This window comes from Nicotiana tabacum, chromosome 16, assembly GCF_000715075.1.
Source record: "Nicotiana tabacum cultivar K326 chromosome 16, ASM71507v2, whole genome shotgun sequence".
Classification (NCBI taxonomy): Eukaryota; Viridiplantae; Streptophyta; class Magnoliopsida; order Solanales; family Solanaceae; genus Nicotiana; species Nicotiana tabacum.
This window is the reverse complement of record NC_134095.1, coordinates 64,261,029-64,288,078: the sequence shown is the minus strand read 5'-3', so window position 1 is coordinate 64,288,078 and position 27,050 is coordinate 64,261,029. Positions and strand designations below refer to the sequence as shown.

The following is a 27,050-nucleotide window of genomic DNA, read 5'->3' as shown; positions in this document are numbered from 1 at the left end:
TGTTAAGGCTAACCAACAGCTGCATATCTTTAAGCCATTTGCTATTACCCCAACATCGCATCTTCCTCTGATCCCGACCCTACGGGCGTAAAAAGTGTAAATCGTTAGAATTGTTTTATTTATTTTATGATGTCACTATTTTTTAAAATCAAAATTAAATTGGGGTGTCGATTTTTTTGGGTCCTGCTTATGTATAGTATGGCGCTATGGAGGCACTGAGAGAGTCCGAAACGTTTCTATATAAGGCCACCCCACGCATTCACAAACTTCGTTCCCAAACAGAACAAGAAAATCAAATCTCGGAGAGAGAGAGAGAGAAATATTTTGAGAGAGAAATACAGAAAATCTCTCTTCCTTCTTTCCTTTTTTTTTTCAATCCCCATTCATATTCTTTTTTTAGAATAATCTATGGCGGCATCTGTCGAAAACAGGCAGTTCAGTCACCTAGAAGCCGGTTTATCCCGGTCTTTCAAGCCCCGGTCTGATTCCCCGGTTCGTGGCTGCAACTTCCCTTCGCCCAACAGTACTAATTTCCAAAAGAAACCAAATTCCACCATTTACCTTGATTACTCGTCGAGTGAAGACGACGATGATGATGACGAAAAAAATGAGTACCTTCAAATGATTAAAAAAGGGAATTCAGAGTTAGAGCCATCTGTTCATGACACTAGGGACGAAGGTACCGCTGATAATTGGATTGAACGCAACTTTTCCATGATTCGTCTCACCGGAAAGCATCCATTTAACTCCGAACCACCGTTGAACCGGCTCATGCACCACGGCTTTATCACACCGGTCCCACTTCATTACGTTCGTAACCATGGACCGGTTCCCAAGGGCACGTGGGATGACTGGACCGTGGAAGTCACGGGACTAGTGAAGCGTCCTATGAAATTCACAATGGACCAGTTGGTTAACGAATTCCCTTGTAGAGAATTGCCCGTTACGCTTGTTTGTGCTGGCAATCGAAGGAAAGAACAGAACATGGTTAAACAAACCATTGGTTTCAACTGGGGCGCCGCTGCCGTTTCAACAACGATATGGCGCGGGGTACCCCTCCGCGCTTTGCTAAAACGGTGCGGTGTTTTTAGCAAGAATAAAGGGGCGCTTAATGTTTGCTTCGAAGGAGCTGATGTGTTGCCCGGAGGTGGTGGTTCAAAGTATGGAACCAGCATTAAGAAGGAATTTGCAATGGATCCAGCACGAGATATCATAATAGCTTACATGCAGAACGGAGAAAAATTGGCACCCGACCACGGGTTTCCAGTACGAATGATAATTCCAGGATTCATTGGAGGAAGAATGGTGAAATGGATAAAGAGGATTATAGTCACCACCCAAGAATCAGACAGCTATTATCATTTCAAGGACAATAGAGTTCTTCCTCCCCATGTTGATGCTGAACTTGCAAATACCGAAGGTACGTACCGTAACTATTTCAATTTATTACTCCATTTGTTCCAATTTATGTGAACCTATTTCCTTTTTGGTCCGTTCAAAAAAGAATGAACCCTTTCTAAATTTGGTAACAATTTAGCTTAAACTTACAACTTCACCCTTAATGAGAAACTTTTATAACCACACAAATACCCTGGGGCCCATTTGGACTTGTTTAGGTCGACAAATTCCAAAAGTTTTATTTTTTTCTTAAACTTCGTGCTCAGTCAAACAGGTTCACGTAAATTGAAACGGAGAGAGTATCATTTTTATTAAGGGGTATAAATATATTTTAATTAGTTGAGACTTGCACATACAAGTAAAATATTTCTTAGAATACAAAATCAACTGAAAGCTTACTTCTAATTATATGGTTTTGAATTTTCCTTTCAATGAAGTAAATAAAAAGGAAACAATTATATTCAACGCATGTAGGTATATGGTCCTGTCATTATCTCAAATCAAATGGTTTAAAGACAAAGGACTTTGGAAACATAGAATTGTCAGCTTTATAGTTATGGAGTACTATATTAGTTAGCTGTTTGCATCTATTCATAATTGGTCTATCTGTGTGCAGCATGGTGGTACAAGCCAGAGTATATCATCAATGAGCTTAATATTAACTCTGTCATTACGACGCCGTGTCATGAAGAAATTTTGCCAATTAACGCCTGGACGACTCAGCGACCTTACACGTTGAGGGGCTATTCTTATTCTGGTTAGTATTTTTATTTTTTCCGATTTTGCTGAGAATATCATATTTCTTAGTTTTGTCGATACATCGTATCCTCTAACTCTGACGTTTTACTTCGTCCTTATGCACCCACTTACGTCCTTACTTTCTCAGACAGTTTATTGATGAAAACTACTTACTATTTTCGACCCGATAGCCTCAGCGTCCTTAATTAAATGTGATGTTTTGAAAGAGATATTCTCTCCCGTCTATTTTAATTAATTTTTGGCTGTTTTTATACGTGGGAATCTATTTTTAACATTAATTAATATAGAAATGAACCATATTAATATTATTAATTTGTTCATTGAAAATACAACAAATACTCTTCGGCTCTTACTACAATGACAATTTTGAAGAAAAAAAATTAATTCCTTCCTAATATCTGAAAAATCAAATATTGTGGACCATAAAAAAAGGTCAAAAAATTAATTAAAATGAACTGGAGAGAGTAAATTAGAAAATATAATTATAGCACTAGTAATTAAAGTTATTAGATGTCTTCTTTAAAAAGCGTGTGAAAACTTTAAAGACGAAATATAATATGAATATTATCTAATACTTAGAAAGTGTCAATAATTGGTAGACAATTTAAACTATATACTAGTTAAAAAGTCTGTCAATACAACTATTAGTATTGGGGATTAGAGAGAATAGTAGTAAAATGGAGTAATTGGACGCATGAGCTTGGGATGCTGATTGCTGTCAGCTTGTTTGCTAATGTGAAAAAGAAAATAGTAAGAAAAGGCCAACATGGTTTTGTTTATTTTATTATGTGGTAGTACACAAAAACCTGGGGAGCTTTCCTAGTTCTGAAGAGTCGGTCTTTGGTAGCACAAAATTAATAGTATAGTATACCAAGTGAATATTAAATTCAATTGTCTAAAGCACGGAATCTTTTTGACTACTTTAGTTCCTGCATCTTGGGTTGCCTCAACAACACCCTTTATTGAATTATTATAGTAATGTTCAATATAATATACAATTAGAAAACTCTCAAGTGGTCACTTTATATGGATCTAGTCAATACTATTTCTTCTAAACAACGTGCCTAATTACTTCCCACTTTCCAGTACATGACCACCATTAAGTTTAATTTTTGTCAATTCCTTGTGCAATTGGCCCTTCAAATGAGCAGAAGTGTTACGTAGGAAAACTAACTTCAGCTACTATTATAGGAGTAAACCTGTTAGGAAAAGATGCTCGAGGAACTGACAAAACTTGTAGAATAATTAGCCATTGTATTGATTGAAATACTGATTGTGAACGTGTAACAAACAGGCGGAGGGAAAAAAGTAACGCGAGTAGAAGTGACGTTGGATGGAGGAGAAACATGGCAAGTTAGCACACTAGATCACCCAGAGAAGCCCACCAAATATGGCAAGTACTGGTGTTGGTGCTTTTGGTCACTCGAGGTTGAGGTGTTAGACTTGCTCAGTGCTAAAGAAATTGCTGTTCGAGCTTGGGATGAGACCCTCAATACTCAACCCGAGAAGCTTATTTGGAACGTCATGGTACGTTCACTTCTTCTTTTACCTTTATTTCTTTTAACTTCTATATACTAGCGGTGTAAAGTTATTTTACACCATAAGTTAACTTACAAAAATATGTAACTATTTATACTACGAGTGATGAGGGCAAGAAGGGGTTTAAGTATTTGACAATAAATGTAAACCCTGCAATTTTGTTCCTAATTTTTTATCCTTTCAACTCTTTTGTGATTGCTTCATTATCTAGATTCACAGAGCACATGTGTTCACATGCCAAAACAAAAAACTACAAACAAAAAAACTTTTCACTAGCTTTAGTCTAAGATTCCCCTTTTTTTTTTTGGGAGGTGTGTGGTCCATACTCCATAGATCAATTCCAGCCACTGACGTACCAAACCCTGAAAATTCCTAGTAGTTATAGCGACGTACAATCATTTCATATTATGTAAGCAGAGACGTGATCACATGAACTAGATGTGAATACCACTTGCCCAGTCCACCAGGTCAATTCATCTAGATGTGTAAATCTTGACACCAGCACTGGGTCACTTTTATAACACTAGCATTTAACAACATTTCATCCTTGAACATTACTTGGGCTAATTAATAAGTATTTTTTTTTATATACTCTAAAAATTGTAATTACATAAATGAATTTAACTTATACACGCTGACAATGTTACTAATTCCACTTTTTACGGACGGTTATCTATAGAAATCATTTAGGTGAAACAATTCTCTTACACTATGATCAGTGTTAGTACATAATGGTTATTACATTTTCTAAATATTGTGCTATGTTGCAATGTTCAGGGAATGATGAATAATTGCTGGTTCCGAGTAAAGATGAATGTGTGCAAGCCTCACAAGGGAGAGATTGGAATAGTGTTTGAGCATCCGACTCAACCTGGAAACCAATCAGGTGGATGGATGGCGAAGGAGAGACATTTGGAGATATCAGCAGAGGCACCTCAAACACTAAAGAAGAGTATCTCAACTCCATTCATGAACACAGCTTCCAAGATGTACTCCATGTCCGAGGTCAGGAAACACAGCTCTGCTGACTCTGCTTGGATCATAGTCCATGGTCATATCTATGACGCCACGCGTTTCTTGAAAGATCACCCTGGTGGGACTGACAGCATTCTCATCAATGCTGGCACTGATTGCACTGAGGAATTTGATGCAATTCATTCTGATAAGGCTAAGAAGCTCTTGGAGGATTTCAGGATTGGTGAACTCATAACTACTGGTTACACCTCTGACTCTCCTGGCAACTCCGTGCACGGATCTTCTTCCTTCAGCAGCTTTCTAGCACCTATTAAGGAACTTGTTCCAGCGCAGAGGAGTGTGGCCCTAATTCCAAGAGAGAAAATCCCATGCAAACTCATCGACAAGCAATCCATCTCCCATGATGTTAGGAAATTTCGATTTGCATTGCCCTCTGAGGATCAAGTCTTGGGCTTGCCTGTTGGAAAACATATCTTCCTCTGTGCCGTTATTGACGATAAGCTCTGCATGCGCGCTTACACGCCTACTAGCACGATCGATGAGGTGGGGTACTTCGAGTTGGTTGTCAAGATATACTTCAAAGGAATTCACCCTAAATTCCCCAATGGAGGGCAAATGTCACAGTATCTTGATTCTATGCCGTTAGGGTCATTTCTCGACGTGAAAGGTCCATTAGGTCACATTGAATACCAAGGAAAGGGAAATTTCTTAGTTCATGGCAAACAGAAGTTTGCCAAGAAGTTGGCCATGATAGCAGGTGGAACAGGAATAACTCCAGTGTATCAAGTCATGCAGGCAATTCTGAAAGATCCAGAAGATGACACAGAAATGTATGTGGTGTATGCTAACAGAACAGAGGATGATATTTTACTTAAGGAAGAGCTTGATTCATGGGCTGAGAAAATTCCAGAGAGGGTTAAAGTTTGGTATGTGGTTCAGGATTCTATTAAAGAAGGATGGAAGTACAGCATTGGTTTTATTACAGAAGCCATTTTGAGAGAACATATCCCTGAGCCATCTCACACAACACTGGCTTTGGCTTGTGGACCACCTCCTATGATTCAATTTGCTGTTAATCCAAACTTGGAGAAGATGGGCTATGACATTAAGGATTCCTTATTGGTGTTCTAATTTTAAAAACAAAACAATATCTGCAGGAATAAATTTTTTGTTTCCCCCTATCAGTTGTACATATTGTATTTGGTTTATCACCCCCATGTACTACGTAGTGTTTGTAGTTCTTACATTTTTATTTTTTAGAATTTTTTTAAACCTTAGGATATAAAGGTTTTCTCTTCCAACAAAGTGATTCTTTAGGGAAGAAATGTACTGTACTGTACTAGTATGTCTAAGCCGAAAGGTTGTAATGTTTACCATGACAAATTGTATTCAATTCCTCATGGAATAGTAACATTGTGTTCATGTGTCTTCCTGTAAGCGATTCTTCAAAATATCAATGTATATATATAGTAATTGCAAACCATTGTTCCTTTTCCCGATGTAGTTAACTACTCTTTCTTTAGCTTCTAGTCTCTGGTGAATATTTTTTTTTCTATAACTCTTTAATTAATACGGCCTTAAATAAGAGAAAAGTTTAAACCACGAATATCATTATGCAGACGATATGGTAATTAATCTACTTTTTGAAAAAAAATCTATTTTCTTTATGTGGTCCTTGAAAATAATATTCTAGAACTTTTGTATATTCCCTTTTAACTTCTATTTAGTTTTGCTTTTGTCTTTTTTTCCGAACCAATTTTAATTGCTTATAAATCGATAGCATGATTACTCCTTCATAAACCAAGATAAAAGACTTGTGTACGACTAAGATAATCATGGAAAAATTGACTAGATTAAAATTAGCATTCATCTAAAAAGATAATCTGGTATATTAAAGTCATTACTTAAAATATCTAGTAGAACTTTAATTTTAATTTTAAAATATTAGTGTAGAAAATAAAACGAATTACACACTGCGATTCCTAAGAAACCAAAAGAGATAAATGCAGTTAAAATTCTCATTTCGTAAAGCGACGCTAGAATTTTTGCTAAGAGGAATCAAAATATAAAAAAATAAACTTACGAAGGAGGTTCAACATATATATATATATATATATATAGTTATACTTCACAAGTTTCTTGGACAAGTAAAATCATATTTAGCATAGTCCTTCACCCTAACTTTTCAAAAGCACGGTGAGATTAATCAACAAATGGACAACAAAAGATGAACTTGATAATGAGCACTTTCTAATGCAAGTTTTTAAGTGGAATATAAAATCAGAATACCAGTGTTTACCCTTAGAATGAGTAACAATTAAATTTGTACGCGGTTTAAATGATACATGATTTTATTTAACACGAATGATCTAAGAATATCAAATAATTGAATTAAAAGAAATAAAACGATCAAACCAAATATAATGGGACAATTAAGCCTGGCTTTAAGTTAAACGCTGAAACTGATTCCGATCGAGCCCTCGAGACAGGCTCTGTTGCAGCTTAAAGAAAAGAGTAACTGAAGAACACTTTAAACAATATCTAGAAGAAAAAATAAACATTATTCCTTTGATATGCGTGCCAACGGTGGTTGAAAAATGAAAAGGCTCTCCGCTTTATATAGTAGGGGAGTTTCAATCCTAGTACAAATCTAAATAAGGTAAAAATCCTTCTCTTTTAGTAAATTATGATCCGCAGTTAATATCGGGCGAAATTCGTGCTGTAATATCCGGTTGACGGCAGATATTTTGGCCCCTCGTTCGTTCTCTCTAACCATCTTCCCTTTGGTCTCGATTCTTTGTTTTGCTTGAGCTCGATTCCTCTCATGTTTGGCCATGTATGAATCTTGATGCATCATTTGCTTCCCCCCGGTCTCTGAGTTGGGGAGAACTTGGTTTTAATCGAGACTGCATCAAACCACACAGTCTTCTCATTTCTTTTCCAGGAAATCGACGGTAACTTTAACCCCGATTTTACCCGTACACAGATAGTCCCCTCACTTTTCAAGAAGTATATTTATAATCGGGACCCCGAAATCATCTTCCTCATTCATTGAGTGTTCCTCCCGTTTCTCTGGCCTGGTCGGGGTTGGGATTTGTGATTTCTATTTGGTGCTTTTCTCTTCGACCAATTCCTAACCTTTTGATGTTGTGATTACGGGCACTGGGATTACTTCCTCGATAGCGAACATCTCCTTTGCTGCCGGTTGTTCTCCGTAGGCCGGTTTGACTTCGCCCGGGGTTGGAAACTTCAATGGCTAATGCAAGTTCGAAGGCACCGCTTTCATGTTATGGACCCATGGCCTCCCGAAAAAGGCATTGTATCTCATGTCCCCCTCGATTATATAAAATTTTGTTTCCTAGGTGGTTCAGGCCATGTTTACTGGTAGGATTATTTCACCCTTTGTTGTCTCGCATGCCATATTGAACTCGTTCAATACTCGTACTACTGGTAAATTTGGTCAAATAACCCCAGTTGTTCCACGACTCTCCATCTGATGATGTTGGCCGAGCTACCTGGATTAATTAACACACACTTAACTCGAGATTTATTAATAAGTACGGATATTACCAATGCATCATTGTGAGGTTGAATGATGCCCTCGACGTCCTCGTCGCTAAACGAGATGGATCTCTTCGAAACATAGTTTCGAGTGCATTTTTCCCTTATGATAGAAACTTTAGTGCGTTTTATCATTGGCCCTTGTGGGACATCTACTCCCCCGATGATATGTTTATCACATGTTGAGGTTTTTCCTGCCCCATTTGTTTGTTGGCGTCCTTGTTTTTTAAATGAATTTTGGCTCGCTCACTTAGGAATCCCCGAAGATGCCCATTGTTGAATAGATGAGCCATTTCTTCCCTTAGCTATCGAAAATCCCCGATCCTATGACCGTGAGTACACTAATATTTACAGATTAAGTTATGATCCTTTTGTGCAGGATCGGACTGGAGTGGCCTTGGTCATTTTGTCTTCTTGATGCAGCCGATGGCCGACACTATCCTCGTTGCATCCACATTGAAGTTATATTCCAATAGTCTCGGGGCTTCACTGCCCTCAGTGATCGGTCGAAACTGTTTTTACTCATCAAACCTCGGTTTCTAGGACCTTGGTCGTTTCTCCTATCGTTCCCGGTTGGGTGGCGACTGGTCCATTTCCCCTTCTGTCTGAGCTGTGTAGCTGGTGTCGATCTTGAGGTGGCCTCGGCTCTTAATCCACAATTCTTTTAGATATGTCGTTCACTCAATTGGGGTAAACATACCCTGAGGGAGCTCCCAACTGGCCGTTCTCGACTCTGATCTTTGACTGGTATAGGTTGTGAACATCGGCCCAAGTAACTGTCGGGTGCTCTACCAAGTTTTAGTTCAACTATTGAGAAGCAACGAAACTTTGGGGGTTGAGTCCTTGAGTAAACGCCCGAACGGCTCAATTATCTACAACCGAGGCCAGGTCCATCCGTTCCATCTGGAACCTCGACACGTACTCCCTAAGAATTTCGTTGTCTCTTTGCTTGACTTTGAAGAGGTCCGATTTCCTCGTCTCGGCCTTAATAGCGCTGGCATGGACTTTAACGAAGGCATTTGCAAGCATAGAAAATAAATCAATAAAATTTGGAGGTAAGTTATGGTACCATATCATCGCTCCTTTGGATAAGGTTTTCCCAAATTTCTTCAGCAATATCAACTCAATCTCGTCGTCTTCGAGGTCATTGCCTTTTATTGCGCACGTGTAGGAGGTTACATGCTCGTTTGGGTCTATGATCCAGTTATATTAGGGAATATCAGGCATTCGAAACCTCTTTGGCATTAGCTTCGGTGCTGCACTCGGGGAAAAAGGTTTTTGAATGAACTTTTTGGAATCCAGTCCTTTTAATATTGGAGGTGCTCCCGGTATCTGATCGACCCTTGAATTGTAAGTCTCCACCTTTTTGTCATTTGCCTCTATCTATTTTTCACCGTACTCCACTCATTTTGTTAGTGATTCGAGCATTTTTATCACCTTGGAAGTCTTTTCGGGTTCGAACCCATCTAGTTCTGTGACAATCTGTTCGTCTCTCCGAGCATCTTCTCCAACCTGCTCAGGTCCGACCGTGTTTTGTGCGTGATTTTGGCTCTGCAACTATGCTATTGCCACTTTCTAAGATTATAACATTTCAAAAATCAATCGTAAGCTAACCCCATCACCTCCCACTTGGGGCGCTTCTCGAGCCGATGGCCGAGGTGCCCCGCGAATGCTATTTTCTGGATCAGTTGGTAGGTTGATATTGATGGAAACATGTGAATTAGCACCGACTAGGTATAGGTCAATAAGGGGTACACCATTGCTTGGTACCACATTATTATTTTCACCGTGGTGGCCTGGCTCAGCGTCTACATTCAAGTGAGCTGACTGAGAATTCAATATTTTTGAATAGACCTGAAATCAAACTTCAAAAGGCAAGTGTAAAATAGGGTGTGTTATAGAGATTCGTTTTAAACCACCACTAGTAACCTTAGCCTGGGTGGACGCCAAAATGTTTACCCTTAAAATAAGTAACAATTGAATTTGTATGCGGTTTAAAGGATACGTAATTTATTTAACACGAATGATCTAAGAACAACAAATGATTGAATTAAAGAGAAATAAAACGATCAAACCAAACGTGATGGAACAATTAAGCCTGGCTTTAAGCTGATCGCTGAAACTAATTCTGATCGAGCCCTTGAGATGAGCTTGGTTGCAACTTAAAGAAAAGAATAACCGAAGAACACTTTGAACAATAGCTAGAAGACAAAAATGAATTTTATTATTTTGATATGCATGCGAATAGTGGTTGAAGAATGAAACAGGTTCTCCTCTTTATATAGTAGGGGAGTTTCAATCGTAGTACAAATCTAAATAAGGTAAAAATTCTTTTCTTCTAGTAAATTATGATTCGCAGTTGATATCGGGCGAGATTCGTGCCGTACTATCCGGTTGACAACGGATATTTTGGCCCCTCGTTCGTTCTCTCTAACCGTCTTCCCTTTGATCTCGATTCTTTATTTTGCTCGAGCTCGATTTCTCTCATGTTTGGTTATGTCTGAATTTTTGTGCGCCATTTGTCCCCCCGGTGTCTGATCTGGGGACACTTTAGCTTTACCCGAGACTGCGTCAAATCACATTGTCTTCTTCGAAAAATTAGGGGTAACTTTATCCCCGATTTTACCCGTACACAACAAGTACATAGAGATCTCAACTGATGGCTTCACGAAAGGGCAAATGCACACTGTATTCTTTTTTTCCTTTATGATTATCTTTTTCCCCCTTCACTAGGTTTTCACTAGTAAAAGTTTTTATGAGGTAACAGTCCATCGCATATTATACAAAAGAATTTTGTATTCAAAATTTTACTTTCACTTGAATCTTTTTTCTCATAGCGTTTTTCCGAGATCCATTTTTAAATGTATATAGATTTCACAAATATTTGTTGTGTTATATTTTAGAGATATTCTATGAAAAAGATCATATAACTAAAAAGATAAACAAAATAACCATTGTAGATATTTGCCTTAAGAATTTTTTTTATAGATATTTAATCTAAGTGACTTACGTTTCATTTTCTGAATATGCTTTCTATATGCAAGTTAAGCAAGAAATGAAGCCATACAAAAACACTATGGGATTCTCAATCTCCACCAGTGCGTAATAGCCTGTTTGATGGAGAAATCAGCTTATTTTGAGAAGTGTTTTTGAAAAAAGTACTTTTGGAGAGAAACAGTTTGTGTTTGGCTAATCGGTCTGAAAAATACTTTTGAGAAATAATTTGTGTTTGGCCAAGCTTTTTAGAAAGTACTTTTAAGTGTCAAATTACTAATAAGGACATGAATAGATTTACTTAATAATTAATATTATAAGTAAATAAATAATATCAAAATTTTGTTATTACATGCAATAATTAAAAAAAATTATTTTATTTAAGTAAAATATGAAAATAAAATTAAAAAGTACTTAATTCTTTTAATATAAGTTAAATATATTAAAATTCCTTCAACAAATATAAAAACATTCACCCCTAAAGTCACTATATATTAGATAGTTTTTCTAAAAATAAGAAGAAATATTTATAAATTAATATCCTAATTATTAGGTTTAAGGGTTATTTTGGTGTATACAATATTTTGTTAAGGGTATTTTAGGTAAGAAGAAAAGCCAAAACTGTTTCTGCTTCTGCTTTTGGAAAGAAGCTACTTTTTTCTGGTTCTCTGAAACTGCTTCTGCTTCTTCCCAAAATCACTTTTTTTTCCCCCAAATAAGCTTGGTCAAACACCTCAAATTAGAAAAAAAAAAATGTTTTTGGAAAAAAAAAAGTATTTTTTTTCTCTTGAGAAACTTGGCCAAATAGGCTAGATTCCTATTGTTCCATAACATCATGCAGGCATGAGCAACAGAGACTCAAATAGATAGGAAAAGCTCAATAATAAAATGAGAAGACTTTCCAGATATTTACCTTTTTTAAATGTTATAATTAAATATATGTTATTTTTAGATATTTTCGGATGATATTTTACTCTAATATTAATACTCAACGAAACTGGGAAAAGCACTGTTGCATGCAGCATTACTTTTCATTTTCTTATCTATTTGTCTCTTTCTCCCTCCATTTTTTTTAAACTAGTTGAGAGTGACTGTTACTCACGATTTAAATACAAGTGCAAAAATATCTTAAATGCAAAATAAGATATTAAAGTTGAAGTAGTGAAGCTAGATTGATTGTGAAAAAATAAAAGTCAAAGAATGAGATGATAAATACAAACCATGTACAAATTCATTCGTGCACGACGTAACAAATTATCTATGAACCTTCTACAAAATATCATATTAACAACATTTACTTCGTTAAATTGCTTGTGCAAGAAAAAACATAAATCAATCATCATTGACTAACTTCCTCTTATAACAGATATCATGTGTCATTTTATTAAAATGTTTTGTGAAAATGGTCATATATATAACATTAATTATGAGTCATAAAATTACTCTCTCCTCGACATATCAATTCGCACAGATTAGGTTAAATATAAAGGATATAACGCTAGCTTCCGATAGAAAGTTTTTTTTTGTTATAGTCAGCCTGTCATTTGATGAATAAGTTTCTATGGTCGACTGACTCTAAAACAAAACCCACATATATATGGTGAGGTGACAGTAGCAGATTTTGCTTGATTTCCCCTATTGCAAATGCATGCCATGCGACTCAAAAACAATCAAAATTTAGTACAAGTGGTTTGCTAGCTTAGCTAGTAGGACCCACAATTGTTTTTGTAAAGGGGCCCACTTTTCCAACTCTCCAGAAAACTCTGAAAGTATTTTATAATTATATTACAACGTAAAAAGGAAGAGACTATTGGCTACTGCAGGGTCGGAGGGGCAAACAAAAAAAAAAGATAAAGAATAGCAGCCATTTCCGGTGAGCCAAAGGAAAAACGTGACATTGGCTTTCCTTGAACCCCTCATACTTTGGAAAGGTCATTCTACACTGCTCTCCGCACCCCCAACCCCAACTTCTTTGACCCCTTTAATACTACTACTCTTTTGTCTTCTATCCACAATAGCATATTATTTCTTTTTTTGTGTCTCATAATAAAGTAATTGTTGCAATCAGTCCACCCTCTTACATCTAAGTTTTCTTGTTGCTATCTTATTTATTATCTTGACACTCTTTTTCTTTTACTTTTACATCCGCTATTTAATATCAAAATATTCCAAATTTTCATCAGAAAGATCCACTAAAGGCGAAATTAAGAGCACATTTGGACATAAGAATTTTTTCACTTCTTTTCAAAACTTTTTTTACTTTTTTTCGAAATTAATGTTTGGACATAAAATTTACAATTTTCATTTGAAGATGAATTTTGGAATTTTTCAAAAATTTGAAAAATTCTAAAAACTTGTTTTTTAAAATTTTCATTCAGATCAGTCATAAAACTTAATTATATTCATGTCCAAACACAACTCTAATTTTCAAATATCATTTTCACTTGAAAAAAAATAAACTTTTTTTTAAAATTTTACAATTCTTATGTCCAAACGCCTACTAAGTACCATTCTTAGAGGTGGATCTAAAATTTAAGTATACTTTAAGATTTTTAGTATTAAATTTATTGTACTATTAAAAATATGAGTTCAAAAATACTATTTTGTGAAACTTTAATTGATTTTCAAGTACATGTTAAATACTATGTTTGAATTAGACCTAAATTGTCGAAGAGCTACATTCACCTTTAATCCTCCCACAAGATTGTCCATTCTTAGATTTAACTCGTAAACTCTTGTTAATGGGTAAAAAGATTCCTATCAATCTACCATACATTTCGAGATATTTTCTTGATCGTCAACCAATCATGGGACTACTCGAAGTAGAGGAAAGGAAAAGAAAATATCAAATGAGTAACGAAATTTACACCATGTGAATCCTCTTTATTCATTCTTTTAAAATGTTTTTAACTCGCTTGGACAATATGATAGTACAATGGTCGAATTTTATTCCGTTGGAATAGCTGATAGTTAAGAGAAACAGTCCTAGGATCCGACGATCAATGATTAAGTCATAAAACACTACAAGCTATATTTTCCCGCTGATAGTAACAAAAAAAAAAAGTTTTTGGTCATATGAATCATAACAACATGCAACTGTATACAAAAATTTGTGATTAATAACCTAAAAAATAAAACAATTAAGTTGATTATTGCTATAGGTTAAAATACACTAACACTGTCAAATTTCTTTAATTGTAAGCAAAATACTCAAAAACCCTACTATTTTTTATTACCAAAAGTGAAACCTTGTATCCACAAAGTAACTAAAGAACAATAGTAGAGATTCCTTCACAACACGATTATCTTGAAAGCGAAACGAAATTAATTGTGTACAAAATATCTATAGCTTAAACATGATTAGTTTCAACTCACAAAATTTTAAAATTTTCAAAATAAACAAATTTAAAGTCCAACCTTTGAAAATTGTTTATATATTTTACCATGCTAAGAGACAAGATTCGTTTTCTATATATGTACACTTTTCGCATAGAATATAGGGAAGTTTATTATAAAAATTGAAATATATAATCATCGATTTCGCTTTTAATTAAATCCAAGGGGTTGGTCCAAAGATTCTTCATTGTTTAATGTCATGCTATAATTTATTGGTTGAGCAATGAACAATTGGGCAGGTTTTTGTCCATCCATAGTTATAATCAACAAACACGTGTGCATCTTACACACTTTTGCCACCATCATCTTTTTTACTACAGTACCTTTTAGTGTTATTGTCATTGCAAGTTCCTCTAGATTGGAATTGGATCGTGACAGCTTGTTATCGGAGTACTAGGTTCACATATGCTTCACGAGTCATGAGCAGACCTAGTAAAGTCTTGCGGATCGGTGCGATGTCGTCTGTACCTATCTTAAAAAGGTTACAGGGTATGACGAAACTTCTCTTTCTTCATTTCCTATCGTGATATTGATGTTGTTTTAGATCTAAATGTTTCTCTTATTCTCTCATAGATTGTGAGAACACGCGATGGAATTAGCCTGCAGTAGAGGGGTTGCACCCCCGATCGTTAGATGTTGAGGAAGAAGGAGGGCCAGAACTCCTTTTGGGGGACGGGGGTATCTAAGAGTTGCCCCAGTGGCACCACTAGTGGATCTGGTGGAGTATCCTTATTGAAGAGCAGAATGACATACCTGCAGCTGAGCAGGCACCAGCAGAGTTCACGACCGCGCCGGACTTCTAGGAGGTCATGGGCTGTATTGCGATTTATGGATTCTATGACTCACGCTGAACTATTTCCAGCTGACCCGACCACATATCAGGTTGGAGAGGGAGCCTAGACCCTCCAGGGCACACTGATACTATTTATCAAACCCTAGAGGTATTACTTGCGGATGAAGTTCAGCCGAATGTAGCACATAGAGTAAAGTCCAGGCCAACCGCGACCGTCGAGGAGCAGAAGTGAATAGAACGATTTAATAGGCTTCGTCCTCCCTACTTTAGCAATGACCCGTCAGAGGATCCACAAGATTTCATTGACCGTTGCAAGGAAAGGTTGCATAATCTGGGTCTATTGGAGTCCAATGGGGTGGACTTCACCACTTTTCAGTTGGAGGGTAAAGCCCATAGATGGTGGTAGTCTTATCTTCTAGACGGGCCAGTAGGTTCACCTCTCTTGACTTGGGATTAGTTCACGCACCTCTTCGCGGAGAAGTATATTCCATTATCCCAGAGAGAGGAGTGATGGGGTCAGTTTGAGCGACTCTAGTAGGGTCAGTTGTCTGTGACCGGTTATAAGATGAGATCACTGAGTTGTCTCATCATGCAATCATATTATTTCCTATAAAGGCCGAGACAATGCAGAGGTTTATTGCGGGCTTGCACTATGGGATACATATTACTATGGCCCGAGAGACAGAGTTAGGAACTTCTTTCCACCAGGCTGTGGAGATAACTCAGAGCATCGAGCATATCTGAGGTCAAAATAGAGAGGCCATGGCGAGGGACAAACAACCTCGGTATTCAAGGGGCAGAGGTCATTTGGGGAGGGGCCATCCTAGCAGCCCCATGTATTCAGCACCACAACCTAATCGAGGTGCTCCAGTGCGACCTTACTTCAGCGTCATTCCAACTATCCATTAGCTATTTAGGGTTCCTTTAGTGGGCACTCAGGCTATCAGAGCTTGATCTAGAGTCAATAATTTCCCACATCTAGAGGTTACTTTGAGTGTAGGGAACTAGGTCACATGAAGTGGTTTTGTCCCAGACTTCAGGGTAAGGCAGTGCAAGAGGTTTATCAACCCATGATTACTGCACCAGTTGTCCCACTGCACGTTTGGCCGACCAAAAGCGGAGGGCGGGTGGTTAGGGGTCTCCCTAGAGGTGGAGGCCAGTCAGGTGGCACTCCAACTACATTCTATGCCTTTCCAACTAGGCCAGAGATAGTACTCTCAGACGCCGTGATCACATGTATTATTTTCGTCTATCGTAGATATGCATCAGTACTATTTGATCCAAGGCCTACCTATTACTGTGTATCTTCTCTTTTTGCTCCTTATCTGGATGTATATCATGAGTCCTTCGGTGTTACTGTGATATGTGTCCATGACAATGGGTGATTCTGTTGTTGTGAATCAGGTTTACCAATCGTGCACGGTGACTTTCTATGGGGTATGGGACTAGAGCAGATCTTTTATTGCTCGATATGATTTAATTCGAAGTTATCCTTGGCATGGATTAGTTATCTCTGCATCATGTCATTCTTGATTTCCATGCTAAGAGTGTTACCTTGGCGATGCTAGAGTTTCCTAAGTTGGAGTGGAGAGGTTCATTTAGTAGTGATCCGGTAAGGTTATTTCTTTCTTGAATGCTCGACATATGGTCGAGAAAGGTTGTTTGGAATATATGGTCTTTGTTCGAGCTACTGTTGTGGAGACTCCCACGATAGATTCGGTGCCTGTGGTGCATAAGTTTTTTGATGTATTTCCCGCTGACTTACCGAGCATACCATCGGATCGTGATATCAGTTTCGGCATTTATTTGGTGCCAGGCACCCGGCCTATCTCTATTTTACCTTCTCGAGAAGGGATTCACCAGGCTGAGTGTGTCGCCTTGGGGGTGCATCGATGTTATTTGTGAAGAAGAAGGATGAGAGTTTGTGGATTTATATTGATTAACGCCAACTGAATAAGGTCACCATCAAGAACAAGTATCTGTTGTCGCGCATTGATGAGTTATTTGGTCACCTTTAGGGAGATAGAGTGTTTGGAAGATCGACTTGAGATCTGGGTATCATCAATTGAGGATTCGTGCTTCGGATGTTCCGAAGACGGCTTTTTGACTAGGTATGGGCATTACGTGTTTCTAGTGATGTCTTTTGGTTTGAATAAAGCTCTAGCAATATTTATAGATTTGTTGGATCGAGATTTTATGCCATATCTTGATTCATTTGTAATTGTCTTCATTAATGACATATTGATCTACTCGCGTAGCATGGAGGAGCACGAGCATCATTTGAGGGTAGTGCTTCATAGTTTGAGGGAACATAGGCTATTTGCTAAGTTCTCTAACTGTGAGTTCTAGATTATGTGGCTTTCTTAGGTATGTTGTATCAGGTGAGGGTATTAAGGTAGATCCCAAGAAGATTGAGTCAGTCTAGAGTTGTCCTCGTCCTACCACAACGACTGAAATAAGGAGTTTCTTGGGGCTAGTAAGTTATTATTATCTATTTATGGAGGGCTTCTCGTCTATTGCAGCTCCTTTGACTAGATTTACCCAGAAGGGTGTTCAGTTCAGGTGGTCCGATGATTGCGAGGTGAGCTTTCAAAAGCTAAAGACCGCATTGAATACATCACCAGTGTTGGTTTTGCACATTCTTATGGCTAGTTTCGAGTCGCTCGGCTTTGGTTTGAGGTGTTAATAAAGTGTGGGAGCCGATGATTAGATTTTGATGCAAGGTAGGTCTCTTGCCTAATCTTGTATGTGGAAATTTATTCCCTGTAGGTATTCTAATTGCTATGTGTTAGTTGCTATGGAAGCTACGCACGTACGAGTTGATAAGCGTATGTGCGTATGCTAGATTCTCGACTATATTTGGGTAGACTTAGACTTACATCATGCCTTAACTATACTATCTAAATTAACCTTCCTTGGTTAAATACTTAAATTCTTGATTGAACTTGAGACTAGAATTTAAGTAGTTGATCAAGCCTTGTTACTTTAAGATTTAGGAGGGGTACTTGTTATCGGTAGAGTTATGCTTTCTCTTATTTTCATATCTTCATGTTGAGCTTATTTGATCAGTATTTCCATGATTACTTAAACTCACACGTAACTTCGCGAGCTGGGCTTGTGACTCGTTGAAAGTTTCATCATTCTTATGGAATCGAGCTGTTTGCCCCAACAATATTATGAAATATTCTTAGGTAAGCAGGTTGTTCACTTCGGCAGTATCATGTAACACCATTCTTATGGGATAGGGTCGTTCGCCTCGGCAAAATCATGCGTAATATTCAATAGGGAGTTAGTGTATATATGAGTTTCCTGACTCGAGATTTGACATTTATACCTGATATTGGTCACATATATTCTATTCAAGGGAGTATTTGGTATTTGATGAATTTGTATTTATTCTTCTGTTAACAATCATGTTATTAACATTATTGTGTTTTCACCACTTGCTATATTTCATACTTGTCTACTTTTATGTCCATTATTATTTGGATCACTAGTAAGTGTAGATGTCGGCCCATCGCTACTACTTTTTTGAGGTTAGACAACATACCTATTGGGTACGTGTTGAGTTACATACTCATACTACACTTCTATACGAATTGTACATGCTTTGAGACAGGTACTTTTGGTGGTCACCCGGGCGAGTAAACGCACTTGCTAGGAGGCTTAGTTTCTAAACTACCTTCTATGTTTAGGCTTGTAGCACACAGAGTCTCCTTCCTTATTATCTTTGTATTTTATATACTTTTATTCATAGAGTAGTTGTAGTAGTTTGTATACTTTAGTAGTTGCTCATGTACTTGTGGCACCGAATTTTGGCAATTTTAGACAGTTATCTTTAATTTATCACTGTTATGACATTCAACTTTTATTTTGTTCATATCTCGTATCTCGGCTAAGATGATGATATTTTAACATGGTTCCCAAATCTACTTCTGCTTACTTATTTTCATTACTTGATTTTAAAAATATTATGAGCCGTCAATTGTGGTAATGATTTATTGTTAGCTTGCCTAATGATAGTGTTGAATGTCATGATGACCTACGATGGAATTTGGTCATGACATGCAGAGTCTTGGTCACTTTTGCGAAGGATTCCTGGGAAGGCCAGCTTCGTATTTGCGAAGCTGGTGTAGCAATTGCGACATTCACAATTGCAAAAGGGAGTCCGTATTTGCGACACTTGGTCACATTTGCGAGATTTTTAATCGCAATTGCGATGACTGAAGGTGAGGAAGCATGTTCGCTTTTGCAGGCCACTTCTTGAATTTGCGAGGCTCGTAATTGCAAATCCATGGTTGCGTTTGCTACTTCTGCAACTGATTATTAAGAAGAGAATTTGGGACTTAGACCAATTTTCTCATATTTTGAGCCCTAGACTTATAGATGGGCAATTTTGAAGAGATTATTCACACAAGGCAAGAGGGTAAGTAATATCTACTTGATTTCTTTATATAACTTAATTTCCATGGATTATTACACCAAGATTCTGGAATGTGGATGAGAATTTTAGGGGGGTTTTGACTATGTTTTGAAAAATAAAAATTAGGAGTTTGAGAGTCGATTTGGACTCGATTTTGTAATCTAATCACATATTTGGACTCGTCAGATTATAGGTAATCGGGATCTATCCCTTAAAACGGGTTTTGACTATGTGGGTCCGGGATTGACTTTTTGAAAATTGAATAAAGATTAAAACTTTATTGTTTGGAATTGTTTCTATAGCATTGCTTGATATCATTGAGTTATTTTTGGCTAGATTTGAGCCAGATCAAAGTGATTTTTAGAGGAAAGACTATTTTAGAGGATTTATTTGGGCTATTAAGGTAAGTATCCTGCCTAACCTTGTGCAGGAGAGTACCCATTAGGATTTGGCCTTATTTGCCTAATTGTGTTATGTGTAAAGTGACGTGTACGCGAGGTGACGAGCATGTATATGGGTGCTATGTGTGGTTTATGACTAGATTAGACCTTATGCTTCTAATATGCATTGTCTTGATGATATGCTTTATATAAAACGTGCTTAATCACTTTATGACTACATGAACTTGATTGCTATAATTGACTTAGTCGTAGTCATGTTTTATATGTTGAATACTCAATTATACTTTACTTTTATCATGTGCTTGTGAACCTTATTGAAAAATTATGAGCATATATCTTTTGATGATAATTTGGCATATTACATTGTTATGATTATGGCACATGTGGACTTCTTGGGTGGATTGATTGGGTGCTGGCACGAGGACTTTGCCATGCGATTGTTATTGATACTGTGGCACGAGGCTTTTGCCATGCGATTGTAATTGATATTGTCGCATATTTTTTCAGTGTGATTATGATTATTGTTATGCACGAGATTGTTATCATGCAACGTGTGGATGAAGACCCATCCACCAAGGGTCGCCCTCTCATGTTTCTCTCTTAATGGCGTACATGCAAGTTATGGTACCATATTTGATTATGCACATGAGCGGTATAAGGGTGAAATTCTTGATTAAGCATATGTGGTAGTATAAGGATAACATTTCACTGTTGATGATCATGTGGCGATATAAGGGACGCATTCTTGATCATGCACATGCATTTTATAGGTTTGGTCATGAATTTTTATCCATTTTCACGTTGTACTTAATATGACCTCTTATGACTTTATTATAATTTTAGGATCTGATTGTCAAAAATGTATTTTTCCTATGTTGAGTTGATGTCACAAGTTTTAACGAGATTGATGGTATCGTATTCTGTTATATATTCTTGTTGCAAGTTGTTATCGTATTCTTTGATTAGTAAGTATCACATCACTTAAACCTTGTCACTACTTTATCGAGTTTAGACTTATTTTTTACTAAGTACACGTTATCCCTTACTCATACTATAATTTTGCACATTTTTGTGCAGATCCGGGCATTAGAGGCAACGAACTTCGAGAGTGAGATCATAAGTTCTTCGAGACGATTCAAGGTAGTGCTGCATGACAATCCCAGTCCCTTGGAGTCCATTTCTTCATTTTGATACTGTTATTTTTTACATTCGAACAGTATTGTATTTTGAGAATTTCCTTATGTATTCGGTTTAAAGCTCATGACTCTGTACTACCTAGTTTTGGGGAGTTGTATTGTGTATTGCTAATTTGTCTTATGTTATAACTATTTCGCGATTTATGTTAATTCATACTTATTATATCATATTTTGACGATTTGATATTTTTGATATAATTGGCTTGCCTAGTCTTGAAAGCTAGGTGTCATTACGACCCATTTGGTGGGATTTGGGTCGTGACAACATCAATCCCCAGAAACTGTCAACACTGAGTCATGAGCTCTAACATATGAATACAAGTCTGCTAATACAATATACTATCTAGAACAATAATAGTAATGAAATAATAGAAGGAGATGCCAGAGTCAGCGATCAGGGTGCAACTCTACCTCGAGTCTGTATAGCAACAGCTACAACTCGCAATGCTCCGTTGGGTCCAACTTCTGGATCTGCATAATTAAGTACAAGGTATAGTTTAAGTACAGCCGACCCTATATACTTGGCAAGGATCATGACTAAGCTCGGTGAGCTAGTGGCCAGAGTGGATAACGATACTCACTAATCAAACTTGTACAACCTATGAATATATGTAATGGTGCATATAAAGAAGATATGCACAAGCATTGTAAGCAACTAACGGTTGAGCAAATAGAGAAGATATACGTGTATAACAAGTCAAGATACACGGTTCGAAACATAGAGAAGATATGTATCGTGATATGATCTACCAAGTAAAGCAACATATATAGAAGATATGTATAAAAAGTATGTATGTATTTGAGAACTAGCATATAAAAAGATACGATAAACCCAAACATTGATTCATCTCAATAATTCGCGTGTATGACATCAAGAAATAAACAAGAGAGGGCAACCCTAGGAGATGGATCTTTATCCACATACTACACGGACAACTCAAGTTCCATAATCATAATCACCACACGTAACAACTCACATGCCATAATAGTAACAACGCACGGATAACTCACGTACCATAATCATAACAATTCGAAATAACTTACTTTGTTAGACCAATCCATATCATAGGAAACATATGCAAGAATACTGATAAGTTATGCATCTTTTGTTTTGATGATTTGTCAAACTTCATGAGAGAACCAGATAAGGAACCTGTTACACATTCTCAAGATCGAAAGGTTCCAGTTTGGGATATGTTTCAAATCACCAGAGTTGAAGGAACAGCTGAGGGACCAGATCCCTACCAGTTCCCGAGGTAACTGTACAAGTCAACTCCCCCACCTGTTGCTGAAAAGTTCCAGTTTGAGATATGTTTCAAATCTCTAGAGTTGAAGGAACAACTGAGGGACCAGGTCCCTACCAGTTCCCGAGGTGTCTGTACAAGTCAACTCCCCCAGCTATAAAGTTGCTGCCTGCACATGCTACAGTGTAGAAATAGTGCAGCAGTTAACTTTGTGGGGAATGACGTTCACCTAACATGCTTGCATCATTCAAGTGATGTCATAAATGAGATATTAAAATCAAGCCAAGGTAAAACAAATCACTTGCACATTCAAGAACTCATCAAGCATTCTCTCAAGTAGGTGTCCATCTTGCAAGTGATTCTCAAGGGCATCAAGAACAAAGAACAACATAGCAACAGACCAGTTCCCCATATTGAGTTATCATATGTCCTTAGTTGTGTTGTATCTTTGTTGAAGTTCTTACTTGTAATTCCTACTTAGCTTACTTAGAAGCATTGTGTAGGAAACCCTTTGTAAATCATAAACCCTTGTGTTTGTGTCTTGGCTAGAGTTAGTCGAGTTGTGAAATCTTTGTAATAGAGTTATTACAAAGTGGCTTGTAATAGTGTTGTTACAAGTTAGTGAGTGATTAAGTCTTTGTAATAGAGTTATTACAAAGTGGCTTGTAATAGGTGTGTTACAAGTTAGTGAAGGATTAAGAGGTTAATTCATATGGTGCATAGGTTGTAATCTAAAGATTGCTCAGTAGTGAAGTTGAAATCCTATAAGGGTAGGTCGTAGTTTTTAATCCCGTTGAGTTGGGAGTTTTCCAAGTAAATATAGTGTGTTCTTTATTTACTACCGATTTACTATGGGAACAGATAGAGAACCTGGTTCCCTATACTGTTTGGTTTTATAATCTGTTGCTTACTGTGGGAACTGACAGAGAACTTGGTTTTCTATATAGTTTGACGGACCTTTAAATTCTATCAAATACATATATACAAGCAATATATATCAAATCACATACTCATGGACTGAGAAAAATCGTATGCTAAAGTGTATGCATATGTGAAGTGCACAACTACAACTTAGATTAGGCGGGTACGCCAAACAATAACAAGCATTATTCTCAAATAGGGAATCAAGTTATACAAACAGTTTCTAGCATGATTCAACAAGTTCACATAGACGTATAAATGATCAAAACATGAATCACGGAAGCAAACAGTCAAACAAGGCATCATAGAAGCCTAAAATCTAATCCGATCAAAATCTTATATGGCACCCACATATATCCTCGTTATCTCACATGTACGTCATTTTATACATATTCCAATTAGCTAAATAAGGTCACATCCTAAGAGTTATTTTCTCACAAAAAGATTAAGCAAGATACTACCTCAAACGAGCAAAATCAATACTCCAAGAACGTCTTTCCCTTATAAATTACCTCCAACCGGTTCGAACCTAGCCAAACAACTCAATAACATCAAACATAGCCATAGGAATCAATTCCAAATAATAAAACTTCAATCTTTATTCGATTCAAAAAAATTCAAAAATCAACTCGGACCCACATGGTCAAAACCCAGTCAAGGGGTAGATCCCGACTACCCATAAATTCACGAATCCAAATATGTGATTAGATTCCAAAACTAAGTCCAAATCGACTCTCAAATCCTCAAAATTGATCCTCTTAAGTTTTAGACATAATTCCTGATTGTTTCTTCAAAATTCTATGTTTAAGGTATATAAATCCATGGGGATTTAAGGTATACAAAAAATCCAAGTGAAAATTACTTACCCACAAACTTGTGATGAAAATCTCTCAAAAGTCGCCTCTTATCGTGCTCTAAATATTAAAATAATAAAAATGTACAAATTCTCGAAATAACCGCGACTTTTTCCATATGCGGTTAAATAAATCGCATATGCGATGCCTCTTCTAAGAACCCACTCTTGCATATGCGAAAATCACATACTTAGCCTGTCCTTGCACCTGCTGCCAAACTTATGCATCTGTCGAACCTTAGGTGCGACATCAAAATCCACAGGTGCACAACTGCTCAGCCTGCCCATCCTCACAGGCGCATACAATAACTCTGTAGGTGCGACTCTTCTCCATAGAAGTGACCCTTCACAAGACCATCCAACTTTGCAAAATCGACCAACCCCTCCCACCCGCGGTCAAACCTCTGCATGTGCAGTGCACCAGAACCAGAACTTCCAAACCATTCCTAATAGTCTAAAACCAATCTGAAATACACACAAGCCTCTCGAGACCCGGTCTAATCATACGAACAAGTCTAAATACTACTTAACCAAAATCTCAAAATACCACAATTAACATCAAAATCAAGAATCGACGATAAAAATTTATCTCCCAACTTCAACAAACACATCCAAATTATTCCTAAACATTTCGGATTCCAACCAAATTTTGCACACAAATTTTAATCAACTAAATAAACCTATCCAAAGTCCTGGAACACCAATCGAAATTCGATAACTCTAAAGTCAACTCTCAGTCAAACCTATGAACTCTCTAAACCTTTAAATTGCCAACGTACGTCAAATAGGGCCAAAATCTTTTAGAAACCTCTGAATCTACGGCATACGCCTAAGTTCAAAATCACCGTATGAACCTATTGGAACCATCGAATTACAAATCCGAGACCTTTTACTCAAAAGTTAAACCTTGGTCAACTCTTAACAACATAAGCTTCCAAGAATGAGACTAAGTATCTTCAATCACTCTCAAACCTTTCCGTAGTCAAACTAACTAATTTCGCAAGTCACAAAACAACCAACACAAAGCATCAAATAGGGGAGCAGGGCTCAGATACACAAAATAACTGGCCGGGTCGTTACAAAGAGAATTCCACATGGATAAATATTTCACTATAAAGTTTTTAAAATCTTAATCATTTTAGAATTTTGTTTTATTCCCTACGGGTAACATTTGTATTTGGTATGGAAATTGCTATAATCTTCCAAAAAATCGAATAATAATCCTTCAAACAGAATACCACTATAGCTCTACAAAGTATAATTTCTGAAAGAGTAGGTCTTTAAGCATGTCTCCGAAAATTTTCACTTCGTATGCATGTACCAAAGGAGCTTGTTTCCCAGTCAATCATTAACATTGAATAGACAACAACAATAACTGGATTTCATTTTCGATTACCTTTCAATACCAAACAATCTAAGTTAAAATTAATTAAATTAATCATTACTGACACTATAATTTTATTTAATCTCAATGTATACCCATATTATACATTAATATAATACTAATAGAATGACAATTATACATTTTTATTATAAAAGTTCATCATAAATTGTAAAATTTTACGTTGGCTAGCTAGCAAACTACCACAACTCTTCTCCATTATTTGAGTTTGAAACCAGCAATACGAGCTAGCTCACACGAGCGTTAATATAAACATCAAATGGACATGTCCAAAAGTTAATCTCAAAATTTTGCCATTATTCCTAAATATTTTGTTCTTGACAATTTTGGACAAAGTCTCGTCCAGTTTTCTTGGTTGTAGATGCTGTTTGGCCAAATTGAAAACCAATTGCTTCCTTTTCTTGTGGATTTTCTTTCATCATTGAAAGAAATTCCATCATATAATAACAATTAGGTTTCTTAACAGCTCATCCATTTTTTTCTTAATATTTGACCTGACATCAGTTCCCAAAGATATATAACCGTACATAAATTAAATATTTTATTTTCTAAAACCCATTTGGTCCTTTAATTGAAAGATTCTACATATCCAAACTCTCTCATTCGTTAGATTGTTATAAATATATGAAGGAAATTGAAGACTAAACTATGCAAAAGTTATGATTTGGACGAGTAAAGAGATAGAGAAATTTTCTGTGTATCCATTCACTTGTTTGTACATGTATATATATACAATTGAATATTGAATAAAATAAAGAGAAAAGAAAATCACTATGTACACTTGTCCTATTTGTAATTGTCTATTCATAACAGAAAAATTCTATCCTAACTAAATAATATTCTCTCACGTGAGCTTCAGTTGAGAAGAACCTTCTATCAATTAATCAAATCAAGGGTCCAGATCTAATCCATCAGAAAAGATATGTGGCTATGATTAGCCACTCCAAAGTATGATGTGTGGCTGTGATTCAAAATAGAAGAACCCGACATATATCCTAGGTTATATCGAAAACAACACTAGTTTGTCAGTCGTCTTCTCCTTTTCTCTTTCTTCCTGGTTCAGACTTCATTCCTCCATTAATGTCCAAATTAATCTGGGGTTTTTAATCTCTAACATCCCCCCTCAAGTTGGAGGGGAGTGTAGTGACCCCGAACTTGCTCAGAATTCCTTTATGAGAAACCCCAGAAAGAGGCT

At 36.8% G+C, this 27,050-nt stretch overlaps 1 protein-coding gene across 1 annotated transcript; it reads left to right on the top strand.

The window, feature by feature from the left end:
• Positions 1-270: 270 nt before the first annotated feature.
• On the top strand, positions 271-6,114 carry LOC107785409 (nitrate reductase [NADH] 2). The gene is given in 4 exon segments (NM_001425836.1): positions 271-1,420; positions 2,015-2,155; positions 3,452-3,684; positions 4,474-6,114. Coding segments are annotated over 4 exon segments (2,715 nt in total). The 5' UTR covers positions 271-408; the 3' UTR covers positions 5,803-6,114.
• The last annotated feature ends 20,936 nt before the right edge of the window (positions 6,115-27,050 follow it).